The sequence below is a fragment of the Protopterus annectens genome, chromosome 2.part2 (assembly GCF_019279795.1).
Source record: "Protopterus annectens isolate FY-2018-M chromosome 2.part2, PAN1.0, whole genome shotgun sequence".
In the NCBI taxonomy this organism is placed as follows: Eukaryota; Metazoa; Chordata; order Ceratodontiformes; family Protopteridae; genus Protopterus; species Protopterus annectens.
This window is the reverse complement of record NC_056730.1, coordinates 895,649,123-895,667,661: the sequence shown is the minus strand read 5'-3', so window position 1 is coordinate 895,667,661 and position 18,539 is coordinate 895,649,123. Positions and strand designations below refer to the sequence as shown.

General features: G+C 40.3%; 1 protein-coding gene across 1 annotated transcript in view; it reads left to right on the top strand.

Annotated features, from left to right (window-relative positions):
• The window catches only part of PRXL2C (peroxiredoxin like 2C), a 319,348-nt gene extending 304,657 nt beyond the window's left edge, over positions 1 to 14,691 (top strand). The window contains exon 6 of the mRNA XM_044064212.1: positions 13,754 to 14,691. Within this exon, the coding sequence (XP_043920147.1) occupies positions 13,754 to 13,881 (128 nt within the window). The 3' untranslated portion in view covers positions 13,882 to 14,691. The remainder of the gene's footprint in view (positions 1 to 13,753) is intronic.
• Positions 14,692 to 18,539: the final 3,848 nt, after the last annotated feature.

Sequence of the window (18,539 nt, the reverse complement as noted above, 5' to 3'; positions counted from 1 at the left end):
CGGCCACTCTAAAAGCTCGAGAGTTGGTTCCACCGGCTCGAGGCTCCCCTTATATCCCACAATGCTAGGCGAGAGTTACCTCAGATCTCGTTTGCCGCTACAGCTTCGAGGTTGGTTGTTTCTACCGGTTCCTGGTGAGTGCTATTTTTCTTGTAAAAATTACTCTTTAAAACCCCTTTTAAGTTAATATTCTTACTTAGTTAGTGTAGATTAGAAAACTTTATTCCCGACCCTAAATATTTTCCGTTTCTTTCCCCAAGAACTTTTGGTTCTTCCATTGGGCCTTTAGGCCTTCCCTTCCCTAGTGGAGTGTGTGTGTTTTTTTGGTAGTTTATTCTAGTTATTGTAGTTTTAAATACTAGTATTACTACTAATTTTATTGTGTTTTCCTGACAGGGTATAACTTGTGTGTTTGTGTGCGTGTTTGTGTACACCTGTCAGTCAAAAATGTCTAAAGAAGCAAAGGTCTCCGGATTCAAGAAGTGTGATGCGTGCTGTCAGAAAATGTCTCTGACAGACGCTCACACTTCTTGTGTCTATTGTCTGGGGCCTTTGCACCTGCAGGACTCCTGTGCTGTGTGCCATGGCTTCAGCCCCAGGGTCCTGCAGGAAAGAAAAAATAAATTAATTCTTAGAGGCTTACTGAAGCCAGAGGATTCCCTGTCTGTTTCAACAGGGAAGCCCTCTAAGGCATCGAGGTCTTCGGCTCCGCTTCTGAGCCGAGACCTCAGGTTGCTCAACCTTTGCCTTTATCGGCTCCGGCTGGAGCCGATAAGTCTCAGTCCACAGTTTCTGTGGCTCCCTCGGCTCCGGCCGGAGCCGAGGTTATTGAGGTTCCCGTGTCGGCTCCGACCAGACCTTCGGAGCCGACAACTAGGAAGAGGTCCAGGTCACCATCTCTTGGCTCCGTTCATTCGGCTCCAGGATCTCCCCTGCTGTCTGAACGGAGCCAAAGGTCTCACTCCTCTAGGTCATCGAGGCTGTCGGATCATGACCTTCAGAGGGTAGTGAGTCGACTACTTAAGTCCGAGGCACTAGCCCAGATGCTTCAGAGCCCGACTCATCAGTCGATGCCTGCCCCGGTCCATCAACATTTTCCTCCTTCGACTCTCTTGAGTTCGGAGCCGGGTCGCGTCGGAACCGAGACTGTGATTACGTCGGAGCCGATACAATTGTCTTCGGCTCCGTCGTCGGCTCCGTTTTCTTCTTTGGAAGAATCTCGGCGCTGAGCTTCCCTCGTCGGCTCCGAGGGGGTGAGTGGCATCGGACCCTTGTCCGACCCCCCTCTCCCTCTCGGGGCTTCGGCGCTGGTGAGTTCGGCTCTGACATCGGCCTCGGAACCATCACTGTCGGTGCCGAGGGGGGTTCTTAGCTCCTCGGAGCGGGGACCTCTGGCTCTGCCTGACAGGGGTGCATTCGAGGTCATGCGGAGTGTGTTAGAGCCTGGCTCTACTCCACAGTCGGCTCCGTCCGCCCCTCCCTCTATGCTGCCTCAGGGTAAGTCGACTCACTCCCTCATCCCGGACCGCAGAGAGCCAGCTCCTCAGGAGCCCCTGTGGGATTTCATCCTCTTCCGAGGCCTCTCCTGATTTGGCAGAAGAGCCCCTCGGAAGAGGAAGTGTAAGAGGAAACACATTGACTCACCTGAGTCTATCACGTCAGACACAGATTTGGATGATTCTGAGGGTTCCCCGTTCCCCTTCTGAAGATGTCTCATTTGCAGACATTCTGGAGATCCTGAAACAGAGGGGAAATTGGCCAGCCCTCAACCCTTCGGAGGACGAATCTGTGTATCTTGAGGCATTTGGCTCTCGTCCTTCCACCTCCTGGGTGTCCCCTCCCTTCGACCCCCTCATGCAGGTGGTTGCTAAGAAGGCATGGACGGCTCCTGATTCAGTGGAACCCACTCCCAGGAGACCCTCTAAGTTCATCACAGCTCCAGCAGACAAGCAATTTTTAACAAAAGGAGTTTCTGTGGATGTTATGGTGGTAGCTGCTGCCACAAAGAAGGAACTGGCTGATCCTTCAGTACCTGTCCATCCACCTAACAAGGAATCTAGGTCCATGGATAGGTACGGGAAGCGGATGTTCTCCTCAGCGACATTTACCATGCGTTCGCTGAACTACCTGTGCCATTTCACTCGTCTTCAAAGGGACTTGATCAAGGAAGCGAGTGAAATGTTAAAGGATCCTACAGCTGCGGGTTTCCAAGACAAGATGAACACGCAGCTGGCTACCCTAATTCCATATCCAACTCCTCCATGCGCCTCCTTTCTTACGCGGCCGATGGAGCGAGCAGAGCCGCAGGGACAGGTGTGGCCTTACGTAGGCACGCCTGGATGCGGCTATGCAATTTTGTGGACCCTTTCAAGACGTCTTTCACGAACTCCCCTTTTGATGGATCATCTCTCTTTGGTCCTCAAGTGAAAGAAACCCTGACTAGGTGCGAGACTGATGGCAAGACCCTTTCTGCCATCGGAGTCCGTTTTTCGACTCCTTCCAGGCCTTACCCCAAAGGCCAGAAGGGTGGAAAGATGTGGTTCCGTAAACAATCTCAAGGGACTTCGCCTGACGACAGAGTCGCTTTTCCTACCAAAGGCAGAGGTGGGAATAACAATGGTAGACGTCGCCCTAGGGGCAGGGGGGGTCCGCAGAACCAGGGCAATCGGGAAGCCTTCCCTGACAAGCCTTTTCAGCATCCCTGAGGTGTTGCCCGACTGCCCATCTTCGGAGGCAGTCGGGGGAAGATTGTCACTGTACCCAGAAGCCTGGCTATCCCTGACTCAAGACAAATGGGTACAGTCCATCATTTCCGAAGGCTATTCTATCCCCTTTCTTCGCTTTCCAAATCAGTCAAAAAAATCCCTTCCAGATGTTCCACCCGCTCAAAGGGATCTAGCAGCTTTGGAAATTTCAAAACTGCTTGCAAAAAGAGCAATTCAGCCAGTGCCAGCAGACCAACAAGGATACCGAATTTACTCAACGTTCTTTATAGTTCCAAAGAAAACAGGGGACTGGAGACCGATTTTGGATCTCAGTGTCTTGAACAAATCAGTCAAGAAAACAAGATTACGAATGGTCACGCTGCAATCCATTCTTCCCTTTTGGGCTAAGGAAACTGGATGTGCTCTATAGGCCTTCGGGATGCGTGCTATCACATGAAAATGAACCTACGCTGCAGAAGATTCGGCCGCTTCAGGCTGGGAACCAGTCATTTTCAGTTCAGGGCCCTGCCCTTTGGTCTCACCACTGCCCCGGTGTTTACCAAATGCATGGCAGTGGTAGCTTCTCACCTGAGACGACAAGGATTCCAGGTGTTTCCATATTTGGACGACTGGCTCCTCACAGCTCCCACCAAGCATCTCCTTCTGATGGCCAGAGATTATACTTTTCGCGTTTGTCAAAAACTGGGTATTTCAATAAATTGCGAAAAGTCTGTTTTGTCGCCTTGTCGTACTATTACCTACATAGGCGCAAATCTAGATACTATAAACATGTCTGCAAGGCTAACACACCAAAGGATATCAGACATTCACAAATTGGTGTCACTCCTTCTCAACAACAACAGAATCAAAGCCAGGTTAGTTCTAAAGGTGTTGGGAATCATGGCAGCGCCATACCTCTCCTTCCATTAGCCAGATACCACATGCGGATCCTTCAGTGGATGCTTTTTACTCAATGGTCATACCAGGAACTTCCAATGTCTCACACCATTGTGATCACGCAGGCGTGCAAAAAGCATCTCATGTGGTGGATGTCTTCCCCAGCTCCTGTCGGAAGACCCTTTGTTCCACCTCCTCCGGTTGCTACACTGACAACGGATGCCTCCCTGATCGGGGGGGGGGGGGCATTATCAGGGCAGGACAGTCCAGGGCACATGGCAACCAAACGAATGCCACTTGCACATAAATGTTCTGGAGATGAGAGCAGTGCTTTTAGCGTTGCAAGCCCTTCAAGACTCTCTTCCCTTGGGAACAATTGCAATCCAGACAGACAATATGTCTGTAGTGTGGTACATCAACAAACAAGGCGGAACCAGATCATACCCCCGTGTCGAGAAGCACTCAGACTGTGGCAATGGGCGATCTCTTCTCAGCGTTTTCTGATAGCAACGCACATCCCCGGGAAGTCCAATCACATTGCGGACAAGTTGAGCAGAGCTATTCTCATGCCTCACGAGTGGTCTCTGAAAGACTCGGTAGTGAGAGAAATTTTTCTCAAGTGGGGTCAGCCTTGCTGCGATCTTTTTGCTACTCCCCAAAACAGCAAGTGCAGAGAATATTTCACTCTATTCCCTTTACCAGGCCAACCCAGCAGAGACGCTCTAGTCCAAGTTTGGCCCCGGGGACTTCTGTATGCATTCCCTCCTTTCCCACTGATCTCTCAAGTAATTCAGAAAGCTATCGCTCAGAAGGCATCCTTGATCCTCATTGCTCCTTACTGGCCTCGACAAGTGTGGTTCCCCTTTCTACATCGTTTTCTCTTGGAGCGACCATGGAATCTGGACCTAGTTCCAGATCTTTTGATCCATCAGTCGGGTCAGTTTCATCGCTCTCTCCCCTCTCTGAACCTCACTGCTTGGTTCCTCCAGTTCCAACCGTAGCCAGGCTTCCTCAATTATCTCATTCTGTTAGAGATATATTGATAGCTTCCCATAAATCTTCCACTCGAAAGATTTATTTGAGTAAGTGGAAACGCTTCTCATATTGGGCACAAGGGAAGGACATAGATCCTTTCACCGCTTCCATCCAACTAGTCCTTGATTTTCTAGCTGAACTCTTCCATGCAGGTTCATCTCCATCTACACTTAAGGTTCAATTGGCAGCTATTTCTAACTTCCATGTGGGTATTTCTGAATCTGCCCTAATGTCCCACAAACTTTGCAAAGCCTTTTTGAAAGGAGTTTTTCTTCTCAGACCTCCTATAAGAAATCCTCCTTCTCCTTGGGACCTAAATTTAGTTCTTGCTTCTTTGATTCTTTCCCTTTCGAACCTGCAGCTTCCTGTTCCTTGAAATTGTTATCATGGAAAACTCTCTTTCTGGTAGCTATTACATCAGCTAGAAGAGTTTCAGAACTTCAAGCACTCAGTTGTCGTCCTCCTTATCTTTTGTTTCATAAGGACAGAGTATCCTTACGAACTAACCCGTCCTTTTGCCTAAGGTGGTCTCGACATCAAATCTAAACCAAAGCATTGACCTCCCTGTCTTTTTCCAGAGTATTCCAATAGGTCTGAACAAAATTACACTGCCTGGATGTTCATCGTCAATTGAGGTACTACTTGGATAGAACAAAACAATTCAGAAAATCTGATCAGCTGTTTGTCTCCTATGCGGAAAGCAGAAAGGGACTTTCAGTTTCAAAGGTATCATTATCCAGATGGCTAACATCTTTGATTTCCCTGGTATATGAAATTAGACAACAAAATTGCCTAATAAACCTAAAGCCCATTCCACCAGAGCTTTGGCTACTTCTTTAGCCTTCCAAGACAGACTGCCTATTGACACCATTTGTGCAGCTGCTACTTGGGCTACTCCTCACACTTTTATTACTCATTATAAGTTGGATTTAGCTTCTAGGCATAGAGCTAACTTTGGTTCCACTGTTCTCAGGAGTCTGTTCCGTTAGGCCACCGGGACAAGGTGCTAGGGACGCGTCCCATCCAGCAAGAATGAAGGCGAGATAGACAACTTAACATATAGAAGTTATGTTCTTACCATAACGCTCCATGTTAGTTGTCTTCTTCTCGCTTCTTCTTAAGGCCCCACCCTCCTTCCGCCTGGCCTGGACAGACCTAGAGGAGTTGTGATTGTGACCTCTCTTTCTACCACCTCTTTCTTAGACATATGCTATTATGCATATTTCCTGGTTCAGGATGTAGGTCACCCTTCTTTCCTCCTGTTGTTAGAGGTGGATTCTGTTTTACAGTTATACTGTTACTATTATAAGCTGGGGTTAGCTTACAAACGAGATCTGAGGTAACTCTCGCCTAGCATTGTGGGATATAAGGGGAGCCTCGAGCCGGTGGAACCAACTCTCGAGCTTTTAGAGTGGCCGAGTCGGAGCCGAGGTCGGCTCCGAACCCATCCAGCAAGAAGAAGGCGAGAAGAAGACAACTAACATGGAACGTTATGGTAAGAACATAACTTCTATTTTCATGGGAGCCAATAGCATATATAGGCAGGCACATGGGGTAGCCATGGGCACCCCATGTGCCAATACCTATGCTAATTTGGTACTGTCTTTTTGGGAAAACAGGTTTATTTTAAAAAACAATACCTGGTCACAATATATTATTCTTTACAGGCGTTTTGTGGATGATATTTTTATTTTGTGGAATGGGAATGAAGTACAGTTTAATGATTTTTTAGTTTTCATTAATTCATCCACTTCCTTTTTGCGATTTACGGCCAATAGTTCATGGACTGACATTGACTTTCTAGATGTGCATTTAGTTCAAAGGAATGAAGGTTTTTTCCACACACCTGTTTAGGAAGGATTGTTGGAAAAACACCCTACTAAGCTTCGATAGTATGCACCCTAGGCATACCTTTCCTAATATCATAAAAGGACAGGTTAGTAGGGTTTCTAGAATTTGTACAGATGAAACACTGTTCAATGTTGAGGCTGATAAATTGATTGGTTTGTTTAGTGAAAGAGGTTACAACAAATCCATGACCAAAAGAGTTATCCAGAACAGCAAGCTACATAGAAGTGATAGGTCGACGCCATGGCTGCTCTCTGATATGCAAGACAGTTCATCTAAGTCAAATAGGGGCATATATAAAAGGAAACCTCAAATTATGTTCACTTACAGTAATAACATAAGAGGGGTCTGTGATGTAGTCCGAAAGAATTGGAATATTCTAACCACTGATGATAGAATTCATTCCATAGTAGGGGAATATCCCTGTTTTGGCTTTAGAAGAAATAAAAATCTTAAAGACATTTTGTCTCATGAAAAGTTAACTGATATTAAACATTTCAAGGCCAACCCAGGTACTGTTCCATGTGGTTCGTGTAAAGCTTGTGCTTATATTAATAGAGACACTAGCTTTGTTCATCCAGTTACTGGGAGGGTTTTTGAGTTTAAAGCCAGGGCCACATGTAGGACTACAGATTTAGTATATATGGCAGAGTGTGATCAGTGTGAAAGTTTTTATGTTGGAAAAACAAATTGCATGTTTAAGGTTAGGATTTTACAACATCTATCAGCTATTAGGAATGCTGATGCTCATAATGCCCTCTATAGGCATATAGAGAAACATGCACAGCACAGCTTCAGATTTAAAGCCATTGTTAATATCAGGTTGAACAGTAGAGGGGGTGATATTAAGAATATAACAGAGCTCAATGAGGCCAAGTGGATTGTTGAACTATTGGCCCATAGACCTCCAGGTCTCAATGAGATGATTCCAATGAAACCTGCCCTGAAAAATAGGCGGGTGTTTTATTGAATTTGATTGGCCATGCTTTGTTTTAAATTGTTGCTACTTTGTTTGATGGTTATCTGAAGAAGAGTTACACCCGAAAGCGCTCATTTGTAATTGTTTTTACTGCTTACTGAAGTTGGATTTGTACAGTTTTTTCTACTTGACACTGGATTTTATTAAAACCTTTGGACATTCAGCAGTGTTCTGCAACGTTTTTTTTTTCTTCATATTTTTTTTTTTCTTCATTTTTTTTCTTCATATTCAAGCCATGGTGTTCACTAGCATTAAGTCTCAGTTGCCATAATAGTTATCAGTACTCCAGTGTATGTTCCCAGCGTCCTCCCCTGGGATAGGAATAGCTTGTTTGAGTATTGTAAAATAAAACAACTTATTTGTGTTACAAAGTAATTTATGTTTTAAAAGGGCATTTGTTTCTCTATTCCCTTGGATATCAAAGTAATGCTCTTGAATCCTTCTTTTAAATTGTTCTGTTTTACCCACATAAAAACAGAAACACACATCACAAAAGGCCAAGCAAACAGCACCCTTTGTGCTGCAATCATACCTGGACTTGAATTTAAATGTATAATGTATGTTTTTTAATGTTAATTCACTTCTTTCATATATATACTTGCACTGAGAGCAGGCACCACATTTTATTAATTGACAGATGTCATAGCCTTCCCTGTGTCCATACTAATTAATACGTCCATAGCATAAAGATATATCCCATCACTATGGAAAAATCCTACATCATACCACTGTACAAAGGTGGCACATCTATAGAGTTTAATAACTACAGACTGATAGCTATTCTCTCCCACCTGTCCAAAATATTAGAGAAGTGCATCCATATGCAGTTGACATAATACCTAACCTCAAATAACCTGCCCTCAGAAACACAAGTACCAACCTATGATCAACATGGATTTAGGCCCCAGCATAGCACCACTACTGCTGTACTACATTTTACCAGTATAATAAACAAACATAGAAATGATGCTTGTGTCTGCCATGCTGTTAGACTTGTCAAACCCTTTTGATACTGTCTTGCACCAGCAATTGCTCGTTTGACTCTCCTCAGTAGGACTTTCACAATACTCCTTGTTGTGGTCCCTTAGTTATCTATCTGGAAGGCAACGAGCCGTTAAATGGCAACAAACCTACTCATCCTTTCAACCATTTAAAACAGGCTTCCCTCAGAGCTCTATCCTGGGTCCTGTACTATTTAATATATTTATTAATGACCTCCACATCTCCACCCACCATGCTAGTTTAGTTCAGTATGCAGATGACTCAACATTAATGTGTGTGGCCTCAACAATAAATAAGCTCCAAGACATTACCAGGAATCTTTCTCCTCTGTAGAAACCTGGCTCAAAGAATTAAACCTCCTAGCCAACCCCAAACTAAGTTAATACTTTGGTCCTCAAAAGTTGCAAAAATCAAAAGCAATCTTTTACCATAAAATCAGCAAATAATACTGTCATTGAAACTGTAACTCACAGTAAGCTTCTAGGCATTATAATAGACAACAGTCTTAAATATGACCACCATATCCTGCACACCATTAAATCTACACACCAGAAACTTGGCTCGGATCAACGGATTCCTTGCAGATACTGCAAAAATCCTCTACCCTCCCTTCTTGTTGCTAATTCTCTTATGTCACTTCTGTCCTAACAAACAATACTCAAAAGAAAAAAAACTCGCCTCCTGCTACAGTTAAATTTGCCACCAGTGTCCCTCATAGGACCCACCATTGTCTTAGCTTAAAGCAATTAAACTGGCTTGAACTGCACAGCTGTCTAGCATATTCACAAGTGAATACAGCACACAAACTCATTCATCATCCAGAAAACTGCCCTGCACTACAAAGCTTATTACTACCTTACTGTCCAGCAAAGGACCTCCATTCTAATAACAGATTCTTATTACTTACAGATATGTCAAATAATGTTGTGGGAAACTTGCTCTACTCCTAATGTGTTGCTAAACTCTGAAATAGTATCCCCATGCAAATAAAATTCTCTGACAAACCTAGTACCTTTAAACCACTGCTTAAACAATGTCTTAACCAATCCTGCTCCTGTGCATGCTCATCATAGGTTTAAAACTTTTTCACTGTAAAATACTGTTCAAATACTCTCCTTAAACATAATATTTTCAAACTCTTACTGAAATGACAAAATATTTATACATAACTGCTGCCTGTACAATCCACTAAGTTGCACGTTTGCTTTTCCTTTAGTAACTTACACCTCTGTAAAATCTTAGAATGTACATGTGTAAATGTAACTGTATAATATAGAAAGATGTCGTCCAAAAAATGAAAAAAAAAAAACAAAGCTACAATAGTGGGAAAATGTGATGATTTAAAGACAAATTTCTGTTCCCAATAGAATATCATTAAATCAGCAAAAAGGGGCCACACACTATTTGTAATATTTTCCTTCAAAATAAATGTAATTATTTGTTAAAATAGTTTCCATAAAGGAAGTAATAATGTTAACATCCCTGCTAGACAAAAAAATTACATTTACATAGAATTTCATTAAACCACGCTAATCCTTTATCATGACAAATACAGGAAAATAAGTCCATCACATCAGTAGTCTCCAAATGGCATTTGGGATGATAATATTCTGGGATAATTTGTCCCAAAAAATCCCAAGAATCCTTTAACATATAAGAATGTATTGATTTGAAAGGCTTTACAGTTCTAGCAGTTAACAATGCTAGGGGGTGTGTCTTTGATCCACCCACTGCAACAAAAGATGTTCTTCGTGTTTCACTGTTGCAGTCATCACATTTGGGTTATCCCTGCCAGGGTAGTTCTCGGCTGGCACGAATACCAGAGGCTTAGTATTTCTGCATCGATTGCTGTCGCTTCAGGATTGACATCAGGTCATTAGTAGTATAAAGTAAGGCAGCCGAAGTCATTACATCAATTTTTCTTGCACTGTCAGGAGCCCCCAAGTGGGAGCCAGGTTATGGTGGAAGAATCCCACCAGTAGAAAGTAAATACCAAAAAGTTCCTTGTAAGGAGAGAGGGAAACCAGGACTAGGACTGCAACAGTGAATACACTCGAACATCTACACTTACGGTAAGTAACCTTTTATGAATAGTTCAAAACATCTACCATCTAAAATTATATTACTATAGTTAAAAATCTTAAATTCTTTATAGTTAATACATTTTCTCATTGTTAAATGTATCAGTGGTCTTATTTAAAAATCAGTGTTTTACTATTCCATATTAACATCAGGAGAAGACATAACAATATTAGGTGTAGGGTATGCCAAGTTTTGTTGTTACTGGCTTTCATCCCTAAACACTTTTCTAAACTTTTTATCTATAATTTTAAAAGTGTCAAAATAATGATCTTTGTTCATCTAGAACAGTAAATCATTTATTAATGAATTATTTTAACATTCAAGTTCAGCAATCAGTTTCTCCATCTTCTTGATATTATCACTAAGAAGAAGTCTCATAATATTAAATCCACACTCATCAAAAAACATTAACAGTTCCCAGTGTAATTCAGACCCAGGTTCTACACCGTTGGGAAACTTATATAATCTAACATCCTTTGATTTTTTTTAAGGATGAACAATGTTTAAAATGAGTATTATCTAGTTGTAATGATTTAAACTTAAAAGAGTTCTTTCAAATAATGTCAAAGTTGAATCAAAGGTTCTGTTACTGATTCCATGCTGTACAGGTTGAAAAGAAAATTCATTACGTAACCAGCCTTCAAAGCAAAAGTTGCGACCAGCCGAATTATCAACATTATAAATATCCATCTCTTTTTCCTGACCAGTATGGTCAGAATGGACATTCCTATGTGCATGGGAGTTAGTAGCTTTCTGTCAAACTGCAGCTGTGTAAGTTTGTGACTTATCCAGAGTCATCTGTTGACTGTCAAGCAAAGAGTACAGGAGTTCTGGTACTTCCAAGGTAGGGCTATACCACCGTTTGACATATTGGCTGGTGACTGTGCTCATGCAACTGGCCTGAAATTATGCTGTGATAGTAATTGCACAAAGCTGTGGAGCACATTATCTTAGACTTCATTAATCTGGACATTGAAAATCTCTCAAGCATATACCCTCATCAGTTTGACTTTATCAAAAGAAGGTCTTGCTTCTTTAATGCCATTAATTTCTTTGAACAAGTAACAGTGAATAAAGCATATCTAGACTTGGCCAAGGCCTTTGACACTATTCCCCAAGCAAGCATTATTGATAGACTTGTAAATCTAAATATAAATCCCTGTATTGTGTAATGGTTTGCTAACTGGTTGTCTGACAGAACCCATGTGATTAGAATAGCAAGTGCCATTTAGGAAAGCAAAACAATTACCAATGGTGTACCACAGGGCTCAGTTTTGGGCCCTCTCCTGTTTGGAAGATGTACCCCTGCAATCTGACACTGTTTTAAGCGATCTGGGTACTCTTGTTGATAATTCCTTATCATTTGACTATCATGTCTCCACAGTACTTCAGAAAGATTTTTATATGGCCCATATAATTTCCAAAAGCATCTCCACTAGATCCAAAGAAGTCTTGAGTACCCTATACTCATATCTTATCAGACCTGTTATTGAATATAACACACCTTTTGACATTTATTTATCTAAACATATCACACAACTTGAGGGAACTCAGAGATTCATAACTTAAGATCATCAGTGGCCTCAAAGGTCTTGGTTATCAGGAGAGAATGGCAGCCCTTTCTTGTTATTCAAGTCTCTTACAGATTCCTCCATGGAAATCTATGTCTAGCCTTTTGTGCCATGAAAGGTTCAACCCTAGATGATCTCCTATTCCTTCGTAGAACTAATGGTACATCCAGTACTCAGTTAAACGAATTAAACATTCATCAGCAGATAAATAGGACATGTTGGCATGATAAATTCATATCCCAATTTGTTCCTCACCTCTGGAACAAACTTCCACCTCATGTTGCAGAGTAGCACCCATACCACCTTCAAGGTAAACATAGATAATTGAATGACCAGCCTCAAATTCTCTCCTGGTCTTCCTTATCCTGCCAACCATGAGGCTAGAGGGAAATTTTGAATTTTGTTTTGGCTAGGCTTGAAGTGGTCTGCAGACTAGTTGCCTAGTACTTAGCTGTAAGCTACATCTTGCAATAAAACAGTAAGAAGTTGTTTGGTTGTGCCTCTTTAAAAAATAGAAATGTCAGCAGAGAAGAAACCTTGATATTGCAGTCTGGCCTGGCTGTCTAATGAAACTGTAAAACTGTAATTTCTTAACAGTATAATTGTGAAACTGCATTTTAAAACATTTTTTGCTGCCATAATCCCGATTTCTGTATAATCTATGTCCATGGTCAGTAAACCTGGGTTTAAGGGACAAACACAATTTTAAAAATATATCTCTAGCAATTTGAATTTACAGGCTTCAGAATGTCATAAGGTGCCCTTCTAGCCCATAGTTAAAAAAAACATGCTGTGCAGTCTGTACTAATAAAGTACTGTACAAAGTGAATGTACTAAAAATGATATGTGAAATTGAAAGGAATCATTCATATTCTGCACATCTCAGAATGCATAAATGTTTGTTCCTTATTACTGACTAGTGTTTATAGATGCTACATGGAGCCATCCCTGCATAGCTGACAGTCAGTTTTTATAACAGATACTGATTTTATTTAATTTTTCTTAACTGAATTAATTTGACCTATGCATACAACTGATGCTGAAGCACATGCAATATATGTTTTTATTATTGTTTAAATTGTAATGATAGATAAATGGCTGCATTTAGAAGCAAATATGTTAGCAGTAAGAGCAGTCATATGTATTTGAAGGACTGTAGGCACGGGGAAAGCTTTAACTTTATTTTTCATTTCCACGTCATAGTCTTTCTAGTTCCACTGGGTGCCATGATTATGCACTGCATAGTTGTAACTTGCAAAAAAATATATATAAACTATGTGTGGGAGACACTGAAATAAGACAGTTTCATCTTAGGTAGTTGTTTATGTTAAATGAAGCAAATTCTGACAGAACAGTTTTACCAAATAAACATGAAGTGCTTAACTTTTTTAAGTGGTGGCTTGGGGAAAGTTTTATTAATTATTTTTTCAACAATCAAATTGTCTACAAAGACTCAGGGGTCTTGTAGGAGTCAGATTATTTTCAGCAGCAATAGTTATTGTGCTGAATAATTTTGCTAATTAATTTTAAAATATTTTAAAATCTCTGCAGTTTGATATATAGTGGTTTGGTTGAAAAGTTTAAAAGTGAAATGCAAATACTGAGTTCATATATTTTTTCTTTGTCCTTCACAGGCAAAGTAGTTCATTTTCTCCATCTAGACAGAAACAGACTTGACCACGTGCCTATAAATGTTCTGTTGCAGACAGCAGGTGTTCAGACAATCGATTTCCAAAACAGACCAAGAGTTATTGAAGTGTGATACCATAACCACTGAAACCAGTCATGTAATTTTGGAAATTGTTTGAACCATTGACCAGAGAGACAGACAGACACAAAATGTCACGTGGTTTATTTTCCTGAAAAATGTACTTTACAAACTGCAAGCCTTCACCAAAGATGCTCCGTACTGTTCAGTTTTATATGAATTTACCATTTTGTGCCATTAAGAAAGTAAAACAGTAAAATGCTGCAGGTGTTAAAATTATTTGCAAAATGTACACAGCTAGCATTCTTGTTTTCTATCCATTTAAAATGTCTTCCCTTCTGTTCAGAACTGTCTTCTTATTCTGTATGTTTTTATATTTGTTAGTAATATATACACACTACCAGAAAGTGTCCTTCATTGTATGTAAAACGATATATATCTTTATTACTAGTTTGCATTTTTAGACTGGTTGATGGTATACTTATCTTTACCGTACACTGTACGTTGCAGGGATGTAAAACTATAAGCTTATTCAAGCAATCAAAATTGCTTCCAGCACAGATGTTACTTCCCTAAACTTTAAATACCAAAGAAACATTTCAATGGATAATAAAAATATCAGACTCTTTCACTGACAAAAAAAGAACTGGAGCAGCACAAACCTTATTACCTCAACATGCCGTCAACAGCACTTAAGACTGTATGAAAACAGCAGAAAAACTATGAACATTAATCCCTAAGAAATTAAAAGAAAATACTGCCAAGACATAAAATGATTGAATGTACCATAAGTATGTTTGACAAGAGAAAAGTGAAGCATCAACACAAAGACTGATTCCGTGGTCAATAAACATGTTCAAAACAGTGCTGATATATATATATATATATATATATATATATATATATATATATATATATATATATATACATATATATCTGTTAACCACTTCTTCTTTCAGCTTTTCCTGGTTGGGGTCACCACAGTGGATCATCTGTCCGCTCATGATTGGCAGTGGACTTTTACAGTGTCAAGTTGCCAGCCCAGCACCCAACCTTCCACAGAAGGTACACACACACGCCTAGGGCCAATTTAGAGTGTCCAGTCCACCTACTGCATGTCTTTGGGATGTGGGAGGAAACCAGAGCACCTGGAGGAAACCCACATGACCACAGTGAGGACATGCAGACTCCGCACAGAAGGCACCCCAGCCGAGAATCAAACCAGAGAACCTCTTGCTGTGAGGCAGCAACTCTAACCGCTGCACCACCAAGGCCACTCAGACTTTTAAGAAAATTCTATAATAAACAGATTACTAAATGATCCCATGTTAAACAGAGCCTTCATCTTACAAGAAACATGGACTTTACCACTTCCAAAATGTTTTTAAATGAATAATAAAACAGTTATGAAGGAAAGGTAGACAGCATAGGGCACAACCCACCATTATCACTGGAGGAAACTGGTTACCTAAAATGCAAACCAAACTTAGCTAAAGGACTTGTACAAAAATGTTTGGTTTGATATACAACTGAATATGCAAAAAGGCAAAATGAAGGAGTCAGAAATATGACAGATGAATCCTTTAAGCAACAGAAACTAGACTAAATAGTTAACATAAACTTTTTTTAATGAAGAAACCAAAACCTGCAAATAATACAGCAATTACAGCCCCTCAAAAAAGTAGTCATCCTGTTAAATTAAGACTAACAGCCTAATGTTTAACTCCTCGATGCCAGTGGAAAGAATATTATATCTGAAAGTTTAGCTTGTACACCTGTGAAACAGTGCAAACTTTGTCAGGGCAATGGAGTAGCAGATCATTTATTTATCCTTTAAGGACATTAGAGAGTGTCACAGGAGTTTGATAGTATTCTTTACGTTAGTTTTGTGGACCTGGAAAAGATATATGGATGGGTAACCCAGAATGTTTTGTGGAAGATACTGAAATAGTTCTTGGACCCAGAGGTACTGCATGCCCTTCAGAACTTTATGGTAGTTGCATCCAACATTCTGAGTTTTAAGCTGAATATGGTCAAGGTGGATGTAATGCTCCATCAAAAGTATGTTTTGTGTCCTCTCCTATTCATGACTTTTATAGACAGTATGTCAGGACACAGTAGAAGATTACAGAATATCTAGTGTGTGTGTGGATGAGAGACATAGTTTGTTTTTGCAGATGGTGATTGTGATTTCTGCTGCAAATGGGGGGGTCACTGCTTTGTGCAAAACACTTACAATGGAAATCAGTACCTTTAAAATCACACATTATGACTCTTCCCCCATAAAAGAGTAAATTACTGTGTGCAGATGAGGGCAACAACTTCTCCAAGAGGAGGAATCTTATTCCTTAGTGATGGTAGAGGGTTTAGCAAACTGTCAAGCCAATGGTCACAGTAGTATTGCAGGTATTTTACTTGATTGTGGTGCTGAAGCAAGTGCTAAGTCATTGGATAAACTTTATTCCACGTTTCTTGTAAGATGAAGGCTCTGTTTAACATGGGATCCCAGTCCTCAGCTACTAGAAGAATTTATTTTGTTGACTGAATTTTTTTTTAGTCCTGCATTCCTAAACAGGACTTCAAGTTAAATTTCTTCATCCATGGAATGTATGTTAACTCCTTACATCTGAGTGACACCCCCAGGTGCATTTGCGGTTTTGCTACTGACACCTGTAGGCATTAAATATTGCTTGTTCATATTTGCATCAATAATTACAAAAAAATGCTATGTACAAGGTTTTAAAAGATTTTATTTTAAAGCTTACACAATACCAAGTTCAACTGCATTGATATTTGACCTCTGTCTAATATAGGTAAATATATATTAACTGTTGTTCTTATGATATTAAAATTTATATATATAATTTTCATATTTTTCTAAATATCTCATCAGCCAAGTAACTCATATTAAAGCTTTCCGCTAGATGAATAAAATGCTGCTAACAGTATGTATGTAACTTGAGTGCTTGCTGTGATGTAAGTTGTTTACAAAATATTGCAAATGTAATAGTTACTGCCTGGTTTTTCAACCAGTGTGCCACAAGTTTTTTTTAAAAGATAGTTAGCCTTTTAAAACTTAAGGATCACTTCACTCACCTGCTGTTGCTACCACTGAAAATGTCCATCTACAACCCACCATAGCCGCTTTGCTTCCATTTTATTTTGAATTAAGTAAATACAAGAATTATCATGGAGGCACAGATGCTCTGACTAGCCCGAATACACATGGGAAACAAAACATGATGCTGCCATCTTGGTTGTGCTCAAGGACAATAGGCCCCTTTTGGTGGAGGGACTAGCAATTGACATAACTTGCCCTGCATCAGTATTTGTACGGATGGTGCCCGCTCTGTGTCATGAAGTGTAAAAGGATTTGTTACACTTGCTTAAAAAAGAATCCTAGAATTATTTGTACTTCTTGTTTTCTCCACAAAGAAGTACTAGTGTCAAAATCATTGTTACCGGAGCTGAAAAAGTACTAGATGAGAATGTCACAATTGCCAGTTATATAAAAAGCAGGCCACTACAATCAAAATTGTTTTCAGCACTTTGTTCCCCAATGGAAGCTTCTCACCTGCAGTTGCTATTCCATACAGAAGTTAACAACATTCCATACAATATTAACAACAATGAAATAACAGCCTCAGATTACAATATTATACAAAAAGACAGGAAATCTAGAATGGGCAGAGGAGTAGCTATATTATTTAAAAATCACTTAATTCTAGTCCATGTAGAGATAAACACTCCTGAATCTGACAACGCTGAACTTATCTTTGCCAAATTAAAAATTAATCCCAAAAACACATTATTATTGGTGGTTATATCCCATCAGGAAACAATAGCCCCACTCTGGAAAACATATTTCTCTGGATATCCCATTCTCTCCCACAAGAAACAATTATGGAAGACTTCAATATAGATTGGCTTAACTGCTCCTCAGAAAATCCATCTTCCCACATAAACCTCCATGGGTTTACTCAACTCATCACCTCCCCTACAAGGACTGATAAATCTTCCAAATGACAGTCAATTCAGGTTGTCTGCCAGACAGTCTAAGTGACCATCAGTCAACCTTCCTTCTTATGACTCCGAGTCACCAAGTCATCCAGTCCACCTTCCGCTTAATCTGAAACCAAGAAAAAAATTAAACTTGAATATCTTCATTACACTCTAAATAGTTGTAACTGGGAATCGCTTGAACAGTTAGCTCTTGATGAAGCAGTTAACTCTTTCAGCAATGCATTCTTAGACATACTAAACACCCAAGCTCCCCCTAGAATTATCAGAATAAAATCTAAATCTGCACCCTGGCTAACTAAAGAGTGTAGATCCCTACTCAAGGCTAGAGACAAAGCCTGGCAGCAATTTCAAAAAAACAAAACACAAACAACTAAGCAAACATATATAGAATTTCAGAATAAAACAACAAAAAAATAAAAATTAAACAAAATCAACTGTTACCAAAACATCTAAAATAAAAATACAAAATCCCCCCAGAATTCTGGGTAGCAGTTAACAACATACATCAACCAGGTAAATCCACCACCCCTGCCCCAACAACAACCAACAATCTTGATGATATTGCAACCTAATTTAATAAATTCTTCACAGAAACTATCCAATCCTTAGCAAAGGCTTTGACAGTACCCTACCTCTCTTGCCCCCCGAGAACAGCACCAAATCCCGAGACTCCACATCCCACTTCAACC